This window comes from Aulonocara stuartgranti (genome assembly GCF_965226115.1).
Source record: "Aulonocara stuartgranti genome assembly, chromosome: 10".
In the NCBI taxonomy this organism is placed as follows: Eukaryota; Metazoa; Chordata; class Actinopteri; order Cichliformes; family Cichlidae; genus Aulonocara; species Aulonocara stuartgranti.
This window is the reverse complement of record NC_138946.1, coordinates 27,144,978-27,166,485: the sequence shown is the minus strand read 5'-3', so window position 1 is coordinate 27,166,485 and position 21,508 is coordinate 27,144,978. Positions and strand designations below refer to the sequence as shown.

General features: G+C 42.1%; 1 protein-coding gene across 2 annotated transcripts in view; it reads left to right on the top strand.

Annotated features, from left to right (window-relative positions):
- The window catches only part of LOC309716032 (uncharacterized protein), a 116,948-nt gene that overhangs the window by 78,452 nt on the left and 16,988 nt on the right, over window positions 1–21,508 (top strand). For both annotated transcript variants that reach the window (XM_082549593.1, XM_082549592.1), the window contains exon 6: window positions 7,004–7,117. In XM_082549593.1, coding sequence (XP_082405719.1) covers window positions 7,004–7,117 — 114 coding nt within the window. The remainder of the gene's footprint in view (window positions 1–7,003; window positions 7,118–21,508) is intronic.

The window sequence follows — 21,508 nt, the reverse complement described above, 5'->3', positions numbered from 1 at the left end:
TGTGAGTGACTGACACTTGGAGGCGTGTGGGTTTTCTCTCTGACTGGTGTGGGTAACCTGAGAGAGCTTGAGAGTTGTCCTGAAGGCTGGGGATGTGCCGCAGGAAGCCTGGAGGCTGTGTAGATGTGGCTGCTGTGTCTACAGGGAAGAAGGATCTCTGCAACACTAACAAACTGCTGTGTTGCCGAGCCTCTGATTTGTTATGACAGGGAAGTGCTGTGTTTATGTTTAACTCAGAGCTTTGAAATGTAAAGCGCAGCTTTGGCCTCAGGCTGATGGAGTGACCTGAGTTGTTGGTGGTGTGTACCAACAGTGCGTGTGTCAGTGCGTGTCTACTCACTGACACGCTTAGGTAAAACTTAGGTTTTACCTGGTCAGAAGCAATGAAGGGCAACTTTGGGAGACAGACATTCTCTCTACTTTTAAGTTTACTTCCCTTTTGGATTTAGTTAGGGCGGGATCAGGTAAACCTGAACTTAGTTATGTTGCAGTTATGTGGCTTCTGGGAGCTTCCAATGATGCACTGAGTGTTCCCTCATCCCTAACCAGTTGCAGCAGATGGATGCCCCTCCCTGAGCCTGATTCTGTCTGAAGTTTCTTCCTGTTAAAAGGGAGTGTTTTTTCTTCCCGCTGTTGCCAAGTTGCTCATAGAGGGTCATCTGATTATTGGGTCTTTACCTTAAAATTTAAAGCACTTTGAGGTGACTGCTGAGGTGACTGCTCTTGTGATTTGCTGTATAAATGAAAGTGAATTGCACTGACGATATATGTATATCTATTTTGTGTTCTTATAGCTTTCTGTGGATATATGACATAATAAATTGCAACAAAACTACAAATACTGCAGATGAGAATCACAGCGATGGATCAGGTCGATATAGCTGTATGTGTGGTTAGATTAACATTATGTAATGTGGATAGGGCGGAGCTCGGGCATAGAGGATGAATAACCCCCTAACCCTTTCAACAAGGTTTGATGAAAAAAAATGTGCTGCCTTTGTGCACAGGTAAGGCTGTACCCAGCCCAGGTCCTCGTTGTGCAAAGTTCATCCCGGTTGAACTTTTGTGCTCCCTTTTGTGCTTCTATGTGTTTCTATTAGAAACAAGGAAAGCAGGAAAGTGTGAAGTGCCCCACATGAACACTCTGATCTGTGGAAATATGATTTATAACAGTTACTCCCTCATCTGACATTTTACCAAGCCGAACCGAAAGTTCACTCATCAGTGTCCTTTTCATTTCTTCTTCCGTCTTCAGGTTCTTTCTTCTCTGTCTAATCCCTTTTATAGAACAGAAAGAGACAGCCTGACGCGCCTGGAGTTTGGGGGGTGGGGGGGTGGGGTATTCGTACTTAAAGAAAGGGCCCGGGCAAATTTGGGGCTGGTGGTAATTATTTGGGCCTCATTATGGGATCGTGTTTCCCCAAGTCATTCTCTGTGGTAACCGTTACTGGATATGGGTCTGACACTGTCAATAAAGCGGGAGGAAAGATGACACGTCTTTTGTTTTGATAGGACCAAAGCAGTAATACCTTCTGTTCGTTTGCATTTGCAAAGAGAGACAAGGCGAGGGCCTCAGGGTGTACTTTTCCAGATGCTCCGACAGAGAAAGAACGCTCTGCTCCCCTCAGCGCTGGGCACTGCTCTTATATCAGTCTTTCATGTAAATCTAATTAGTGTAGATACATGAAGTCTGATTGAGCAGTGTGTATCTGTGTTATCTATGGCACTGACCACAGTGTGTGTGTTACGATTATTGATACAGGGAAAGGATTTGACATTTGAGAAAAGGCTCAGCGCCTAGACTTTCAGCGCCCCCCACCCCTACAGCAATTGCTGAGATTCCGACACACGCTCCTGCACCCAGAGATGAGTTACTCACTCCTCTGCAGAACCAAAATTGTCGATCAGCAGGCATAAACTTTTGCACACAGAGGTTCACATGCAAGCACATGTTCAGGTGCCTCTAGCAACAATACATAGCTATGCTCTCACTCATTTGCCCATGCTCTCACACACAGAATTAAAGCAAACGTGCTACCTGATGTGCTCCCAAAGGGTCAACGTTTCAGTCTTTCGTGCCAACTCAGGCTTCCTTTTCTTCTGAAGAGGACCTCTATATATTTCCCTTTTATAGTGTTCTATATACACTGTTACAGTAGCTCAGGCTTCTAACTGTTCGGAATGCTCATTTTCACTGTTTTTTTTTCCTGTTATTGTAGAATATCATTAATATAATTAGTTATATAATAACTATAATATAATATAATAACCTTCTGTTTGCAAAGTGGAGCCAAACAGGAAATTGGCTGAAGGGGAGAGTACTTAAAAGAGCTTGGATGAACAGTATATGCACAGCATAGAAGGGATTATTTTCAAGTGTAAATCAAGCAAAGCTACTTCAGCATAGTCCAAGAATAAAAATATGGAGCTGGAAATTATCTTAATGGGTCACGTAGCATCCACAACACCTGTTGCCTGTTGCTTAAACAAACATTTGCCTTCGTCTGCCGAGAGAAGCGAGTCTAATTAGACCTGTCGTGCAAACAAGTATTGAGTATCACTTTGAACAGCAGTTTAGAACATGGTTAACTTTAGAAACAAAAAGCTGTGGTCACAATAAAAAAAAAAAAAAACTGGATCACATGCTGACTTTTTTCTCACCCTATCAGCTGGCATTGAAAATGTATTCACCCACTGGGTGTGTGTGTATCTGCATGTTTGCATGTGGCAGAGTTGATTGAATTCTTCCTTGATATTCTCTAACTTGGCAGGCTTTCTAGGCCCTGAGGCAGAGTTCAATTGATTAAACCTTTTACCTTCCTCACTCCTAGTCTCGAGTGATACAACAGAAAAAGCACTTACTGGAGTGTTTGTTTCACTTCCTACTAAACAAGCATGTATTTTGATTGGCCACCAGTTTTTCAGAAGCCCTGTGACCTGCACAGCTGTTAATTGACCGGTAGCTTGATAAGAGGTGCAAGCCTTTTCTGTTTCCCCCTTTTAACGCACACTGACATAACTGCATAGGCCCGGTTCCCTGCTGGCAACAGATGAACTAGAACGCTCGCTTGCTGGTTATTGGCAGATGAAAAAAGAAGATCCGCAGGGCTAAGTGAGGGGAAAAAATATTATTGACTTCTCACTGTAGCTACTATTTATTTTCCCCTTTTTCTTTCCATGTATTTGTTTTTGAGGCTGTTAAATTCATGCCTGGGAATATTTTGGGGGTAGTCTTTGATTGAGCTGGAAAGGAATGCCTTTAATCGTGGCTACAAAGGAACCGAGGGACATGTCCTCGTCAGTTTTGCAACAGATCTAAACAGATGAGGAGGAGGAGGAGGAATGGAGGAGTGAGCATTGTTAACAGTCTGTGGGGAACTGTTTGTGTGCCCTGTGGTTTCTAGTGCCTGTGAAATAGAGGCTCAGTGATTTGGTTTCCCAGGCCCCTTTTTCTCAGGGCCATACAAAAACCAAATGAAGACATTTCAGTCTGTCTTGGTTGCTGTTTATAGTCCAGCAGCGGAGTGTTTCGAAGTGGTAAATGGTACCAATGGTGGCACAGGGAGCGTTCACAGCCATCCGATCATAAGTTGTGTGGGCATATCTAAAATAGAAGATAATGCTTAGTCTTGCCGACTATGCAAATCATAGACACTGTGACCATCGAGGTGGTTGCCCTCAGAGCATCAGAAAGAGGAAACTAAAAGCAGCCACTCCTTATGAGCCTGCTTGGCTCAGCTTTGGGATTATTATCTGCTTTAGTAGTTACGATTGTACACTCCCATGCATCAACATGTTTAATGTCATGGCAAGAGCCAGACACGATCATATAAGCCTTAAGAATCAAATGAGTGTTGTAATTTTACTGTAAAATCAGACTCTGAATGCAGCTCTTCTCGTCATTTCCAAGCAGCCGTTAGCAAAAATGAGCAGAGGTCATGGCATCTGTGAAGTTGTGTCATTAAAGGATTTTTGTTTTTTATTTTCTTTCTTTTTCTTTGTTAAAGGCCAAATTCAACTGTAGGCCTCTAATTTGGGCCTAGTAAATGCAGACTGGTAGAGGCAGCTGGCAGCCCTGCATGCAAGGCTGGCCAAGAGTCCATGCTGTCTTGTTGCCTGCCTTTCTATTGAACAGTGGCTGCCATTAAGGAAACATGCAAGGGTCTGAGAATTCACAACAGGTTCTGTTTGTGAGGTCAAGCAAACCTGTCATCTTCTAGATGCTTTCATTTCAGTACATTTAAAAGTGGATGTTGAGTACCACCACACACTGTTTTGGTTGCCACTGAAGTGCTAATTAGTCATTATATTTGACTAGGAAAATGGAAAGTAGCTGCAGCAAAACATGTGAAACAACACATTCATGGAAATAGAGTATATGAACGAACAGATGAGCTTGAAAGTCAGTATTTGGTATGACCATTTTTATTCCCCAACACAGCCTGAAGGGTCTTAGACAATCTTTCTTGTCATTTCTTTGAGTAGTCTTCAGGAATGGCTCTTGAAGAACATTCAACATCCCATTCATAGTCTCCATAGGATTTTAGGTTATGAGACATAACATAACGATCCAAAGCAGACTTACTATAAGCTACAACGTGATGAAATGATGGTGTGTGCTCCTAAAGGAGTCGCATGTCTGTGTTATATTGGACAATAGGACAAATGTGGAAGAGAGCCAGAGAATAATAGTAATTAATGATTAAATGCAAAGTGCAGTATAAACACAGAGAGAGTGAAAACAGGCAGGTGGAAAAGAAGAAAGAGAGTGCAAAACTTTACTACTCACACACACACACAAATTACAAAATATAATAAAATCTATTATTATACAACACAATAATGAAAAGGATTACATTCAAGAAGGCTGGACGTTGTTCATTGTGGAATCTGGGATTTGCAGTGCATTGTGGGATGAGTAGTTCCTTCTCTGTTAAAATTACAGTCGTTATGCACACAGTCTTGTACCTTAGTCTTTTTGTTTTATTTCCCTTTATTCTTTTTATCCAGATCAAAATCTTTTTATGATTCACCTCATAGCTGGTTGGCTTGGCTTAAAACTTGTGATCCAAGGATTTTGTGAATTATCAGAAGAGAAAATGAATTGGAAATTTACATCTGGAACCGGACCCCTTAAAACAGCGGACAGTGACTATGTTAATGCACTTCTTCTGTCATGTTGTTTGCATCTTAGGCAGACATTTAGCATCAATGCTGGTGTTTCTTATGCCAATGATCACAGCCGATATCTCGATAACATTCTGCATTATTTCATTTTAATCCATTGCGTTGAACAGCCGCTGTGATGAAGGTCCACCCCCTGTGTTTCTCTTTTATCCCACCCTGATTCCCCGATTCTGCTTGCTTTCTTCTCGTCTCTCTCTGTTTCTCTGTTTCACCCTCTGACAGACATGCAACAGCCCTTTGCGGGACATTACGTCATTATGCCAGCTGTTGATGTCACCCTTGGGTCTTTTTAATTTAGGGATTTCCGCTGGGTGAGATGAGGGGGAGCCCCATTACCTCAGCCCACAGCCACATGAAGAGGCCCTCCGTGGCAGAACCAGGCTGGGACGAGCTCATAGCAGGGCTAGGAAAGGACAGGCCAAGACAGGGCTAGGGAGGAACCCCAGGGACCGGGTGCTGCAGAGTGATCTGTGAACTTTAAGGACCTGTACCTGAGGTGTTATCATTCATGTCAGCCAGGCAAATTAGCGATGCTGTTTTCCTGACTGCCGTGCAACTCCCTGTGCCCGTGACAGCATGTCTGTGACTTGCAAGCACTGCTGCGATCCCTTGAGCTCTTAAATGCAGCCTTTCAGCAGCTCAGAATTTCCTTCCTTTCAGAAGGGATCAAATGTTCCACTAAAGATTGACTATCTCTCATTCTTTCAGTCCTCAAGGCTTTAAGTGGGAGTGAATACTGCCATCCATGTCATTGATTTCGTAGGGTGCCAAAGTTTTCCTCTTGATGTCAGCCTGGGTATGGTTTAGGAAGAAACCATTTAATTTAACACATAAAGGCTTCCATAAATTGCAAGTGTTGTTCTCTAGTGGTGTGAAAAAGAGCTTTAGCATTTTTGTGCAGACTGTCTTTTAAAGCATCTTTGTGAAAATTTCTTTTTCTTTTTTGCTTTTGGTTTGAGGTCACACACTTTAGGTTGTCTTTTGGGTAGATATGGAAAAATGTAGATATGATAACACTATGAGTTATTTATCTACTATTTAATTAAAAAAAATTAAATCTAAATATACGTAGGCCCTTGTAATGCCAAAACCCCCACCAAACTACACCTGAATATATCAGAAAGCTTTGGTGATTCTGTAATAGTTAATGCCTTAAATTGTCTCTACTGCTTCTGCATGCACTCAGTGTGATTGAGTAATTTTGCCTCATTTACATCATTTCTAAAGAAAGTTCAGTAAGTCAGAGGGCCCGGTGGCGCCAGTGTCCGGCAGCCTCGCCTCTGTCAGTGCGCCCCAGGGCAGCTGTGGCTACAATGTAGCTTGCCATCGCCAGTGTGTGAATGTGTGTGTGTGTGAATGGGTGAATGACTGAATGTAGTGTGAAGCGCTTTGGGGTCCTTAGGGACTAATAATAATAATAATGGATACTTTATTGATCCCCATGGGGAAATTACTTGTTTTTCTCTGCATTTAACCCATTCACTCAGTGAAGCAGTGGGCAGCCCACTAAGCAGGCGCCCGGGGAGCAGTGTGTAGGGACGGTACCTTGCTCAGGGGTACCTCAGGGTAGCCGTTAAGTGGATTCGAACCGCCGACCTTCCGATCATGGGGCGACCACTTTACCTACTGAGCTATCCCTGCCCCTGACTAGAAAAGTGCTATACAAATGCAGGCCATTTACCATTTAAGTCGTACATCATTCCCAGATTCATTGTTTGTGTACTTTGTGCTCGTGCTTCTGGAGTGTGCATTGTAGCAAGTACTGCAAAGAAAAAATATTGCTAACCCCTTGCTCTCTCTCCTTTTTTTTTTGCAGTATCATCCTCTGTCTCTTTGCAACACAAGTGAGGATGAACGACAAGAGAGTGACTTCATCACCATCGTCAAACTGGAGCACAGGGTACATCACTGTCTGCCACTGCCCGACAAGGTATGGATTGCGCACACTGACACACAGGTGGTGTTGAATTTAGCTTTTTGTTTGTTTGTTTGTTTAATGGTCTGAGAAACTCCTCTCTCCGTGACCCCTTTCCTTGTCTCAGACGTGGCAGCAGACAGATCGACCGTACTGCCATTTCGTCTTGCCTCCAGCACCCCTCCCGCTCTCTGACTTTAAAGAGATGATCCTTTATTTGGCAGCAGCCTGATGTTTTGTCCAGTACAGTGATCTTTTTGAGTGAGGGCTTGGACAGGAGGGGGTGGGCTTAGCTCAGCGCTGCTATGTAGCAAGTGGCATCGAGCCCTGGCTTTGGATGTAAGGCTTTCAAGCCCCAGCTGTCACTAGTCAGATCCCAGCCAGCCAACCAGAACCAGACACTGAGTGTTCTCCATTTCTGCTTCTCTCTAATATGAACGCAGCCAGAACTCCATAGAGTCCACCGACAGTGGTTCAGATGTATGTGTAACTTTGACGGAGGTGACCTAAATCTCCCTTGTGTTTAAGCATTCTACCATACACACTGGCTGGCATACCCTGACTTTAAAATAGTGTGATTTAAAACTGTTGCTATTTTTTCCCCCGTTTTTCAAGTGGTGACAAATTAGCAGGCAGGAGTATAGTTAAGCGCCTGCCTTTTTTTAGCTTGTGTTTTCTTTTCCCCTAATTTAAAGCCATGTTTAGGAGCTGCCCGCCGTGGCGACGATGTAGAGACATTCCCACATTCCCCGCTCCTTTCTTCCTCCTTCTGTTTGCTCCTCCGGTGGGAACCAAATCGGAGAAAGAGGGGTGTCATTCCAGGCTGACTGCAGAAAACAGTTCTGATTAAAGCCTTAATGGTAACACTGTGTTGTCCCATAAACAAAACATACTCTCCTCCCTCATGCAAAAGTATCGGGGAACAAAAGGCCGCCGCTTCCGAGTGCTTTCTTCCTCCCTGCAAATCGCCTTTGAGAAGCAAGGGAAAGAGGAAGGAGAGAAGTGTGTGTGTGTGTGCTTTGTTTGGCTTGTCTGGAAAGTATGTATTGCACTAAACTCCACTCCAGCCACCTGCATCCTCGTTTTCATAGCACGATTCAAAGCTTTTGGTCCGGTGGATTTATTGGGGATTCAGCATGCAGCTGCTGAGAAGTTTGCTCTTGGCCTTTTGAAGGGATGAATCAGATATTTGGGGATGTGCGGTGCTGGGTCAGCCATGGTCTCTGGATGGCCTTGTTTACAGCTAAGTCTGAGTGTAAACCCGCCTCGGCGATCTATAGATACTCTGACGGCCGCAGAGGGTTCGGATTGCACTATGCACACTCAGAATAGAGCATAAAGCAAACAAAGTGACGCTCGAAACCCCGAAGGATAGTATTTCATTGTTATTCCTTGTTTTTATTTTGGTTTTCAGGGATTCTTATATCCAACCTTGCAGGGAGATTTCCTTGTTGATTTGCAGCAGTTCGCGCTGCCTCATTCAGTGCATCGAAACAGCTTGGAAAGTTTGTGCTGTGATACTTCCAGCATTGCTGACCATCTCTCAAATACATTCATGAACTTGTATGACGTGAATAAGAACATGTGTGCCTCTACCTCAGTGATTTAAAGTCTATGTTAAAAGTACAATGCTGTAAAAATCAGGGTCATTTTCCCTTGATTGTTACTCAGTGCGAAACAAAAACTGATATTGGGAAACCTTGTATGCTCATTTCCATTATGTCATAGGAGTGTGTGACTGACAGACTAAGTGAACAAAAAAAGCTGATGTTTTACGGGAATATGTACAAAGAGCGACGAGAGAAAGGCAGCAAGGTTCTCTGACGTGGAGGCACTGAAATATAGGAGAGGGTGGTTAGATCCAGAGCTGCACGGGTGGCTGAAGGTGAGTATGAATTTAATCAGTTTAGGCTTACTTGCATGTGGGGGTTAGGGATAGAGTGAGCATCTATCTGAATGGTGGGATGCATGAAAGGTTCCAGATTTCCCAAACTGGTGATTCCAGGAATCCAGGAGTGACTGCAGGCAGGTGAGTCCCATGAGTAGTAGCGTTTTTCCAGGAGTTTCCAAGCAGGCTTGGTGAATGTTAGCAGGTGCAGCCAGCATCCAGTAGATTACACTGCAGGTGAGGTTAATTGAAAGCAAGAAAACTAGTGAGACAAAAACATTAACAGCGAGAGACAAGGAGACCTCATTACTACTGTGAGGTAGCTGATGAATTTTTGGGTTTTCATGAGCTGTATGCCAAAATCATCAATATTAAAACAATAAAAGGCTTGAACTACTTCAGTTGTGTGTAATGAATCTAAAATATATGAAAGTCTAATGTTTATCAGTACATTACAGAAAATAATGCACTTTATCACAATATGCTAATTTTTTGAGAAGGACCTGTATATAAAGAGCCAAGAGCCCCCCACCCCACCCAAAAAAACCCAAAAAACTTCTACATACAGTGACTTCATTATATGAGACTTTGGCCAAGCAGTGTAACAGTACATATACAACATAAAACAAAGAAAGCTAGAACGAGGTCAATTTCATAAATTATTAAGAATGATTAATTATTATGATTTTTTTTTTAACATTTTAATTGAACATAGAGATGAGGGTTTTATTCTCAACCCTTATACACTGAAATATTTTAACAGCTTCTTGTAGGAGTTTTTCAGCCTGACTTCACCGTCTGCCATGTATTGGTTAAAAAATGTTTCTGTAAAATAAAAATAAACTCTGCAACTCTGTTTCAGAGGGTATTCTTCCAACGAGTCTGCCATGCCACACCAGTATTGTTTCTACAGTAGCCCAGATTGGACAAACCAAATACCTTCTTGAGAGGGTTATTTTTGAATTTGTGTGAGGGTACTACTGTAGGTTCTCATTTTGCAAGGACAGGATGAGGTGAGAGGTATTAAGTTGGTTGCAGTATGCAACCTCACCACAAGATACCACTAAATCCCACATGCTGCATTTTTAATAGCTGAAAAGGATTTTCAGTGTAGGCAGAGACAGTGTATTAATGATAAATTGAGCTGTTCTGAATCAGTAAGTTCATTAGTAAGTTCGTTATCCCTGCAACACACCTGTTCAACGTGAACCCCACCTCTTGCCCTATGGCAGCTGGGAATGGCTCCAGCCTGCGCCACGACCCCGAATTGGAAAAGTGGAAAAAAATGGATGGATGAACTTTACAAAGTGAACTTAAACATGTTTAATAGAAGTTATAAAAAAGGGGGAAAGCTTTCTCTTTGTACAGTTATGTCCCATCCATCTGTTGCAGCTATTTGCAAATGTCTGAATCAGAACTGTTCACTGCTCCAGTGGTTTTGCATCATTGCAAAATGCGAAACAAGCAGAGGCCACAAGCTCTCTCTTCCTGCATGTTGTGCTATGGTAGAAGCAATCTGTTTGCTGTCTGCTTGTTTCACTTTACACTGAAGCCATGGAAAGGCTCTCAGGCTTAAGTCACAGGGCAACACGTGATTCAGAGAAAAGGCACTGCGGTGGTGCCAGGAGTACTAGACTAAACTCCACACCAAGCTTAATTTACTCTGAATAAATGGTGTAATCTGTGCTTTTTGAAAGTGCGGATATTCTCCCAATCAAACTTCACCTCTGTGAAACCCGATGAACACGAAGTGGTTTTGTGAAAACAGCTCTTACAGTGATTGAGTTTGGCCCATGTCTGGACTTGTTGACTCTCATAGAAAGCCTTGCTTATTGATTCTGCTCCTCTCAGATGAAAAGGCTTCTTTGCCTGATTGTTCAGTAATCCTGTTTTCTTTAACTGGGGCTTTTATGTGTGTGTGTGTGTGTGTGTGTGTGTGTGTGTGTGTGTGTATGCGTATTACTAGGCCACATGAATTCAAGTATGTTTTTGCAAATTTTATCTGGCACAAACACAATGCCAGTCAGATGGGTCAAGAGTCAGGTGACACTGACTGTGTTTGCCTAATGTAGTGAATCGCCTGGCATCAGTTCGATTATACTGTTTGTGACTGGTGCTCGAAAAATATATGATAACAACATCGTTCTGTGGATCATTGTGCTTGTCTGTCAGTCTCTCTACTACTTTGGTCTAACTGAAATATGCCAGAGGGCAGCATTAACAATACATTAAATATGTTAATGTTAGGAAGACAACTGGTCTCAAGGGTCTCAAACACGTTGTGAATGGACTGTGCTTATTATTATTGCTTATTAGCATGTTGTGCTAATAAGCAAATGTTGACCTGCTAATATATAAAAATTGGGGTAAACCCATATACTGTAGCTAAAAGATGGACGTAGCCACCACCACAAAATAGTAGAATTTCACTCAGTAAAACCGAAGCACAGACGGACAGTTCGGACAGTTTTAAACCTCAAAGCGGGTCATAAAATTTCCCAGATAGTGCAATTAAAATGCTCCAATGACACCAACCCTATAAAAACAGAGGGGACAGTCAGTGGAGGTGAAGCTAGCGACTGTGTAGTTCTTTTCACCTGTATTGTGAGTTAGAAAGTACTGATCTTGTAATTCCAAGTACCGTATATATTTTTTCTCACTTGGTGGCGTTTAACAAGAGTTAAACTACATGATGTGGATGCAGTTTAAGTGAAGCTTTTGATGGAGACCAAAGGTGGTCAAGCATATCCTTCCAGTGTAATGGGACGAGCCAAAAGAGAGTTCGTTGTTCTCATATCCAGTTTTACTATGGTGCACCTCTGATTTTTCTTAGTATCAGGTGGGAACAGGAGGAATACATTACCATGCATACATACATTAAAATTGGGTGTGCTAGGCTTTTATCCCCTTTAAGTACAATACCGTCCCCGTGATGACTCACTGCCAGTTTGGGAATTCTATAGTGAGCTTTTCTCAGAGGAAACATGTGGGAACTACTGCAACTCAGGTGTACCGACATGAGCATTCACCTTTTTGAATACACTGAAAATGCCATTTTTATTTGTCCTCACAATAATTCATTTAAGTCCGGCAGTGTGTATACTGTATTCACACATGAACGGGAACTAAATGCAGTGCTAAAATGATTCTCTAACTTGAACTCTTTTTATATACAAAAAAACCTCCAAAACATTGCTGACAGTCTGAGTAATTAAATATGTACTTGTTATCTTCAGATTGTGACACAAACCTGATCCTGGAAGTTATCCACCACAAATAAATAAAAACTTTAAAAATAACACTCTTTTGCCTGTGGGGAACAGCGCCTATAAAAATGAACCCTGAACCCTCTCTGTCGCATCATGTTGGTGATCGCAGCAACATGTCTACCTCCAGGCGACAATTAAAGACTTTTTAAGGAGAAGCTGATGTGTGCAGCTGTCGTCCTGGTTACCTCCTGTTTGGAAGGAGGGAAGGAGTTGTAGGAATGGATGGTCCTGAGGGAGAGAAGTTTTAATTGATCTAGGATTTTTCTTTTCTTTTTTTATGAGACTGTGTGAACTGCTTCCAGTGTGTCAGCACAGAGCACGCCCCATGACTTGCAGTAGAGCCGGCGGAATAATAAATCAAAAACAACATGCTTGAAGTGCACAAAACCAAAAAAGGTTTCTGCGGTTATTTTGAAACACCCTGGTGCTTGTTGCACCGAATTTTAAGTGGAAGCACCGTGTATAATTGTGGCTTGATAGTGTGCAAAACTACTGGTGCGAGAAGGCAGCGGATACCTGCAACCTTCGGGTTTCTGTAGAGTCACTGAAGCTGTCAGAGTAGATAGAGAGCTGGCAAGAATCGCTCATGAATAAAGGGGTTTGTGGGATTTTATGGAGGCTTACATTGGTTCGACTTAACCAACTAAAGTAACCAAGAGCAGATGGATTATGGAACAGATGTGCACAGACTGTGGGACCGAGATTGCGGTGCATCATAGGCTGCTGTCTCCTTATTTTCATCCAGGCTTCTGCTCCTCCTGCTATCTATACTAAGTCACCAGGACACCTGGAGCAGTGCTTTCACACCTATCACCAACAATAAAATACAGCCTTTTGATTTGTTATATTTAATAAGAGGTAGATTAGCCACAGAGTCCAAAAGATTTTTTGCTAGCAAGCTCTGCATGTGTTTAGTCTGCTCTAAAGCTATTAACATGTTTAACACGGGGTATATGGAGTTGACTCACTTTTGGAGGCAGCCTAAATTGACATCAGAGAAACTGAAATTTTTGTCACTTTCTGCAGTTTGCTGATCAGGAAAGGTAAATAAAATATGAGAATACATTTTCTCCATGTTTTCGGTGCTTACAGACTTACTAGTAAGTGCTTGTTATATTAAGCTATTTTTCTGTGTTCTGTTCACAGAAAAACAGGATAGAGTATTAAAAAAAATAAAAAATAGAATATTAAAAAAGTTACATTTGGGTCGTGATGACCACTGAAGTTTGGTTTGCTTATGGGACTCAGTTGCCAGCATTAGAACTTCAGTTCTGTTGCTATTGAGGGATTTCATAAAGAATTGGTGACAGTATAATGCCATAAACACTCCTCTTGTGTCCTGAACTTTCAGACCAGGAAGTGTAGTCTCAGTAAAAGAAAGCATTTTGAAAACAAGGGAAACCCACTAATGGAAGAATGAGTTGTGGTTTCTGTCTCCTTGTGTGTTATTCTCTGTAGGGGTCAACGCTGACTTCGGGCGTATATGTTTTTTGAGCAAAGACGTTGGCTGGAAGTGCAGTGGCAGCTGCCTTTATCTGCTTTTACTTTGGCAGCCGAGTCCAACATCTCCAGCTCATCTGAGACAAGTAGAGGAGGAGTAACACAGAGGAACATCTGGAAAAAAGAGGATATTTCAGCTTTTGAGAGTAAATGCAAAAAGCAGCAGGTACACAATGGACATTTTGGCTGGTATGAAATGCGTCATCGTTAGCAGACTTCTGGATTTGCTTTGATTTCTCTCCCATGAAAATTCATTATTTGCCTGTCTGTGCCAGACAGTTGCTCAGTTGCCTTCAAAGGGATAAACTATGACTTTTCTGTTTCCTTCTTCAGCTACTCAAAGCTGGATACCAACTTTTGCAACCTTGGCCATACATTACAAGCCGACCGGCAAGGACTGTGCACCTCTTAAACCTGTTGCATGCAGCTTAAATTTTTGTCTTTTATTCTTTGAAGCACACAAAAACACTGACAGCGTCACATTTTTACTGCTTCCAGTTTGAGATAAACTCTAAATCACAACATAAAAAGTCTGGAAACCACGCGGGGCCAGTTCAAAATCAGTTTTTCAGTTGTCAATGCAAAAGACACAGGGCTGTTTTTTCCAGTTATCCTTAGGGTAATATTCCATCAGCTCATTGTGAGATAGGTTTACAGGGCTTTGATCATTTCATCTTTAACGTGAGTGCTTCAAAAGTAATATAGAATTAGCTTTGGGCTTATCTCCAACAAGACTCACTTTTATCAGGGAGCACAGTGAAAGGGTGGCCTTGTTACTGTGCAGTCTTGCACTGTTAAACATCTCAAATATTTCTCCAGTTTTGACTGTTCGCCTTTTCAGGTACACCACACGCACAAACCCACACTGCACTCTATCCGATTCTTTATTTTTTGAAATGATGGGATTTTTAAAAAGTGACTACGTTCCTGTCTTTGTGACCCAGATGCCTCTGTTTTCTCCTCCCTTTTCCCCATTGCTAAAGTTAGGCCATGTCTTTGTTCACCACATCACTGTGCAGATAAATCAGTAGGAAGTATTTAGTTTTGAGTCCGCTGCCGTCTTTTAGGTCAGTGCACTCATTACTGTGGTCATGATGTAATTTGTACTTTGATAAGCCCGTCTCCAAGGATTTCATTTATTTTGTCTTTGAGACAGATGGTGTTCTGACTGCGTTGCTATTTGCCTGAGCCACAGTCCTCTGTCTCTCGTTCCTTTCATGATAATGCAAATGTTAAACACTCGCAGGGCTTTTAATAAGGCCAAACAATGGGCACCTTTGTCAGGCCGTTCCTTTAATCCACCTACACAAGCAGAATCATGACTCCACTGCCCCCCCTCCTCCAAACTGTGTTAACATCAGCTGCAGTTGGCTTTCTTAGTATGGTGTTGTTTCACCTGCGTACTAACTGCGTCTGTATGAAATGAACTATGTCAGACCATGTGACGTAGACACATTCCAGTTATTGGTTGTGTTAACAATCAAGAATTGGCTAAAATGGACAGGATGTACACAGTTTTTCCATAATAAAACATTTTCAAAGTTTTGGGGGTTTATTGCCATAATATCAAAGTAAATAAGCTATTTGGGAAAGTAAATGCTCAAAAAATGTTATGATATTGTTGATACCAATAATGTTGCAAAGTTGCTGAAGAAAACAGTGTTGTTAGTCAGCTGCAGATGAAGCTGCTAGTTTGCAACTGTCACGGTACAGGGTCGTGTGACCCAGTGTTTGAGTTTTATGTATTTTTTTGTATTCATTTTCAATCTAGTTAAATTCTAGGTTGCTGTTCAGACCTTATTTCTTAGTTATTTCTGTCATCTCCGCCTGTACTCAGTCTCCCTGGTTCCTGCGTCTCCCTGGTTCCTGCGTCTACGTTTCATGTCTATGCGGTTAAGTTCATGTCATGTTTCATGTGGTTATGTTAGGTTCATATCATGTTTTATCTCCATGTCTATGTCTCCGTGTTTCCTGTTTTATTTTGTAAGAGTCTGGTGTTCTTTGTTCATTGTAGTTGGTGTTACTCTCCCCTGTATTGTCATTATGTTTCATTCGAGTCAGCTGTGTTCTCATGTGTCTCCACTTCCCCTGATCACCTCATGTGTCTATTTAAGTCCTCGGTCTTCCTTTGTTCGTTGTCGCATCGTCTGTGTACCTCCCCTCTGGTCAAGTTAAGTGTTTTTCAGGATTCTGTGCAGTTCATGTTTGCCATTTGGTTTATGTTGTTTTTCATGCAGCAGCACGATGAGGTTCCGTGCAGGTCATGTTCATGTCTGTTTCGTCACGCCATTTGGTTCAGTTTCCATGCATCTGCACAGCATTCTGTTCACAGTGATCATAGTTATGCCTTTCAGTCAGGTTAGTGTTTTTCCAGTTTAGGTTTTTGGTTAGTTGCAGTCTCTGTCCCTGTTATGTTTTGTCTACTCCCTTCTGCATCAGCCCAAAATAAAGGCTCGTTTTCAGTTTAAGTTCACTCCCGTCTCCTCACCTGTGTTCGCGCCTGGGTCCACCACACACACTCTCCACACGGTCTGCCCCCGCTGGCCGTGACAGCAACTGGTGTTGTCCTTTTGACAGTAAATTGAACCTGTACACTGTAGGGCTGCTCAATTAATCGAATTTTAATCACGATTACGATCTGGGCTTTCAACGATCATTAAAAATGACTGAGCCGATTATTAGCCCCTCCCTCATTTATCCGCGACACCTTAAAGGCCGGTCCGTGAAAATATTGTCGGGCATAAACCGGTCCGTGGCGCAAAAAAGGTTGGAGACCGCTGATTAAGAGGACCCGAGGGAAGCTCGGAAAGCTAAGCAGAAGTTATTTGGAGAGGAGAGTGACTGCGTTGGTTGAAAAGAGAGGTAAAAAAAACTTCAGTGGTGTTGCACACTATTTTATATTATTTTTTTAAAGTCATTATTCAATACATTGTTATTGTTAACCCTTTAAAGCCGGTCAGAGCAGCACGCTCCGTTTTGTGTAACTATTTTTAAATCCCTGTAGAACCGGAACCGCGTAAGCTAGCGCAATAATTTGTTTTGCATATGAAACCGGAGGAGTTGTACTTACATCTGATGCCATCAGCTTGTCCTCGGTCACGGTTTCCTTCCACATAAAGCTTTGCAAAAATTGCATAAAAAGCGCTTGCAGGAACAAAAACATAATATTCCAGAAACACGCTTTGCCGTTCCGATCAGCTGTTTGTAACACTTCCCACAGTGAAACAGACGTCAGCGCGAACTGTCGCATGTCCGCCATTTCCTGCCCGAAACCGGAAGTGACGTCATTTTCGCGGAAAATGTAGTTTTTTACTTGTAGGCCTTAAAAGCCTATACTGGTCATGTTTGACTTTTCTAAATAGTTTCTGGGATGCTTAGAACTCGAATTGCACATGCTGTTTAAAGTTTTGAGGGATAAACCTCTTAAATTTCTCCAAGTAGAAATATATGTAAAAAACAACAAAAACGATTTTCAATTTTTTTGTGGTTTATTGCACTTTTTTGCAATTAATGTAGTTACTATGGACTTAATGCATACATATTATTAAAATATGGGCTATAACAGTTGTATAGCAACTTGAAATGCTCCCACAAATGGCACTACAACATGTAAAAAAATAATATGAGCTCTGGCGGACTTGGTTCTATGGTCGGTCTTAAAGGGTTAAATAAATATCGTCAAATAATCGAGATCTCAATTTCAGTAAAAATAATCGTGATTATCATTTTTGCCATAATCGAGCAGCTCTAGTAGACTGTATATAAAAGATGGAGCTACTGTGACTTAATTGGTTGAATTTCACTAATCAAAACCTGAGCATAAACGTCTTGGAAGGTCTGTGCTTCAAATTTTCTACCTATAGGGTTGATATAAAGGTAGAAAGTATGCATAGAGGCCATTTAAAGATTTGTAGTTTTTGGGACTTACTGGCGCTTTGTTTAGTCACACATGGTGCAGTTTGGGTGAAGCGCACACTGCCAGACAACGATTTATGTTGTATTTAGATGCCAACTGGTTAGTCATGTGCACTAGCTAGTTTTTTGGGATACAAGTGAGCACCATTAACACTTGAAAATGAAAACTCTGCATCATTTAACCTGTCATTTTTCTGCAGAAAATTGCACTCTTCTGTTTGTAGTTTAGCACAGCAGGATAAACAATACTACAGCTACAGATTGAATGTGCATAGCTTCTGATTCTGTGACTTGACGGTGACTGCTCTGTCAAAAAAAGGCAGACATGTCACTTGTACTTTATGCTTTATAAGAAAAAGGATGATCTTTGAGTTTGTCTGCATGATAGATTGTGTTATTTTGCACCTTTGAAGTGGTTATGCATGACATTTTAGAGGACAACACTATGCTTTTTTTCCAGTATAAAGCACTGTCATTTTGGTCTGTGCACCCTTCCTTTTTGCAGAGCCATACTCAGGCACGCTCTCTGAGTAAATGGTCAGCAACTGTACGATAGGATAAGGGAGGAAGCCGAAAACAAATTCTGAGAGGGCAGATCTGCAGCTGTTCCAAGGACAGGAAAATACTTTGATAAGGGAACATGGACAATGAGTCCATGGCTGGACTCATTAGCCTAACATTTAAATGTTGTATTTATACTTTTTTGTTATACTGTGCCGTCAGTGCTGGTGCTTCCTCACTGTTACCTGAAAGAAATTTCCACCTGAGGTTGCCGTCTGGTTAGTATTCCACACACAAGGTGGGATATGTGGACAGGGGAGTAGCAGTATCTATATTGTTTAGTGGTGCACTTTAATGCAAGTTTCTGTCCATCAGGGTGACAGATTAGAAAGCTCTGGAACAAGCTTTCTAATTTTACCTTAATTGTGTGTGTGTTTGTGTGTGTGTTTGTGTGTGTGTTGGGGGTGGTGGCGGGGGTGGGGGGCTTTGTGGGCTGCCTAACAATGAGAAGAATACTTCAGGTTTCCTTACTTAATGGGAAAGTGCATTCCTTTTTTCTTTGTCACCACTTCAAAAACAGGTGGTGTACTTTACATTTCACAGTCACGTGCGGATTTTGAAATGGTGATTTGGTCGCCTGCAAGAGGCTGAAAACACTTGTTCAAGTGAGCAGGTGGGACAAAAAAGGACATCAGGACATGGTACGGATTAGGTCCTCTAATCTTACCTGGGAACGGTATGAAAATGGGCTGGATTCTTAGTGAGACACTTTTGACTTCTTAATTAATCAAGGAAGTCTGCAGATAGGTGAAAGCTGAGTAGTTGTTTAAATTGGTGCCACATTGGGAAGCAAGCGGGAAGAATTTCATGCATATTACTGTCTGCAGGTACCTGGAAATTTTAGCTTGACAACAAGAAAAGTCTGAGGTTAGACATTCTCACAGATGTCAGCATTGTTGCTGCTCAGCTCAGTTCACCGTTGTCATCACCTCTGCCACAGAGGTGCGAGTAATTCGCCTGCCTGCCTGTTGCCTGCTGCTCTCTCCCAGCTGGTTCTCTCACATCTTGTCGGCTTTCTAAGACGATGCCAGCGTTGCTAAGCTAAACACCGACCCTCCCTCCCAACATGCACATAAGATCTGGAAGATGTTCTGTTTGCTTTTAGCTGCGATGTGCTTTGAGTGGCCACCGATTAGCAGCTTGTTGTCCCACTTTCTCACTTTCCTGCCCTTCCTATTTTCGCTCCCCTCATTGAAATGATAGAGGGGCTGTGTCCTGGCCCGGCTTGGTTACTGTAGGCATGTGGTGCTAACACAACCTTTGTGGTCCAGTTGGAGTTTGTCGTTAATGGCACCGCAAAACTTTTGTACCCAAACAGTGAGATGTCCATAGAGATACACTGCTCTAAAATAGGAACAGGTGGATTCTCAAATATTTGTGGATGTGTGAGGATCGTAAAATATGTCCCTCTTAGCAGGATCTGCCTAATATTCCTGACTTATATATTTGTATGAAAAGTGGAAATGCAGACTTGGTTGCTCTTTTACATGTTACACAGAGGGAAATGGGGACAAACTTCACTAAGTATTACTCACATAAGCAAGTCTTTAACTCTAAATACTTGGTGCATGCATTAAAAAAGTAACCTGGTAACAACCCTGGAAAAAGCAGTAATGACCCTGAACATGTCACAGCAACCTGAAAGAAGACATGAAAGTGAGCCGTCATGCATAGTGAATAAACAGTACAATTTCACAAATCTTTTTTTGCAAAGGCTATAGTTAATGATGCTAACAAAAGAACAAACATCCAAGAGATCCAGTTTAGTGACTCTCATTATCGGAGGTGAGGCCTTCCAGATTGATTGCCTAGAGCTCTCTGTGTCTCGCCTGTCAATCTAAGGGGCACGCCCCCAGTCTCCTTCGTCTAAAATCATGTATTTACCAAACAGTTGTTGTGAAAAGGAAAATTAACCAAGAGAGGCTAAAATCATTTATTGGATCAGCCTGTAAACAGAGATGGCCTTTTAAAATGGGGACTCTGTGAGGAGTGACTCACTCTTTTTAGCAACTGCAGTTTGTGCCACTTTCACGCTGGCTTTATTTCTTTTTGAAGAACCCCACTAGCAAATTTTAGCAGAAATCACAAATAACTGGATTGTCTTTGATTTCTGGGTTTAATTACAATAGACCTATCAATGTGAAGAACGGGCACATGTTTTTGTAAATTACACCTGCTTCAAAGCACCTTAACTGCTCTCACCAGCTGCTGCTCCATTACTTAACTGTGTGTTCAATGGGCCAAACTACGCCAACAAAACTTCCTGCATGCACCTGCTACTGGTACTTGGTGGATCCTTATGCCACTGATCAAAATTCATTTAGTTTGTTATTTCAAGCTTACTGAGCTAATTGCATTTGCTTTTTAAAAAAACAACAACAACAAAAACCAAATCACTTTGCTCTGTGAAATCAGCTGAAAAGCATGTTTCCATCAAACCAGGTTGAAATTTTTTACATACAAGTGAAACTTAAAATCGGCCCAATTTGCACATTAAGCAATGCATCTCAGCTTCTGAACACACTTGTTTACTAATAAAGCCATCTAATATATTCCCTGTAAGATAAGGCAGGGAAAAGAACATGTGCATTTTAACTTGCACGTGCATCATACATTTCCCCCATATTAGCATCTATGCACGCTAGGCTGTTTATGTGCTGCCTGAGGGCAAAATTCGCCTACCTTTCACATGTCTCCCGATTTTAAGGAATGAAAAGCGTTTGCGTCTCAAAGCGTTCATATTAGGGCAGCACATCTCTCATTTGTCACTTCAGTGGGAGCGTGTGAGGGTCAGGGTTTCATCGGGCTGTTGCTGGCACGCATGATGTGACAAAAATGCTGTGCTCAAAATAGGACGCTGTGTCATGCTTGCACAGAATGACAGAGCCCAGATAATGCTGCACTGTGCCAAATTTCTGTTATTAAAATGCCAACCACTTGGGAGACACCTTCGGTTGGCTGCTAAGAAGGGAAGGTGGGAGATGGTGTGTAGTTCCTTATCAGTTGAGATTTTTGGCGTTGCAGGCAAGAGTTCATCCTGCGTCCTCACTGAAGAGGTTTTTCCACATGAGGATGGCAAATAGGATGATGAGTGCTTAATGGCCCTGCAGTTACAACTGTACTATATCACTGCCTCTCCCTGATGAATGAGGTGTTCATAGGGCAGTAACTTATTATTACTGCAGTATTAGTCCTTTGATCTTCCAGCAGTTTTGAACCCTGGAGTTTTTTAGAAGGGTGGCTCGTCAAAATAGCTTAGCAGATGCGTTCGGG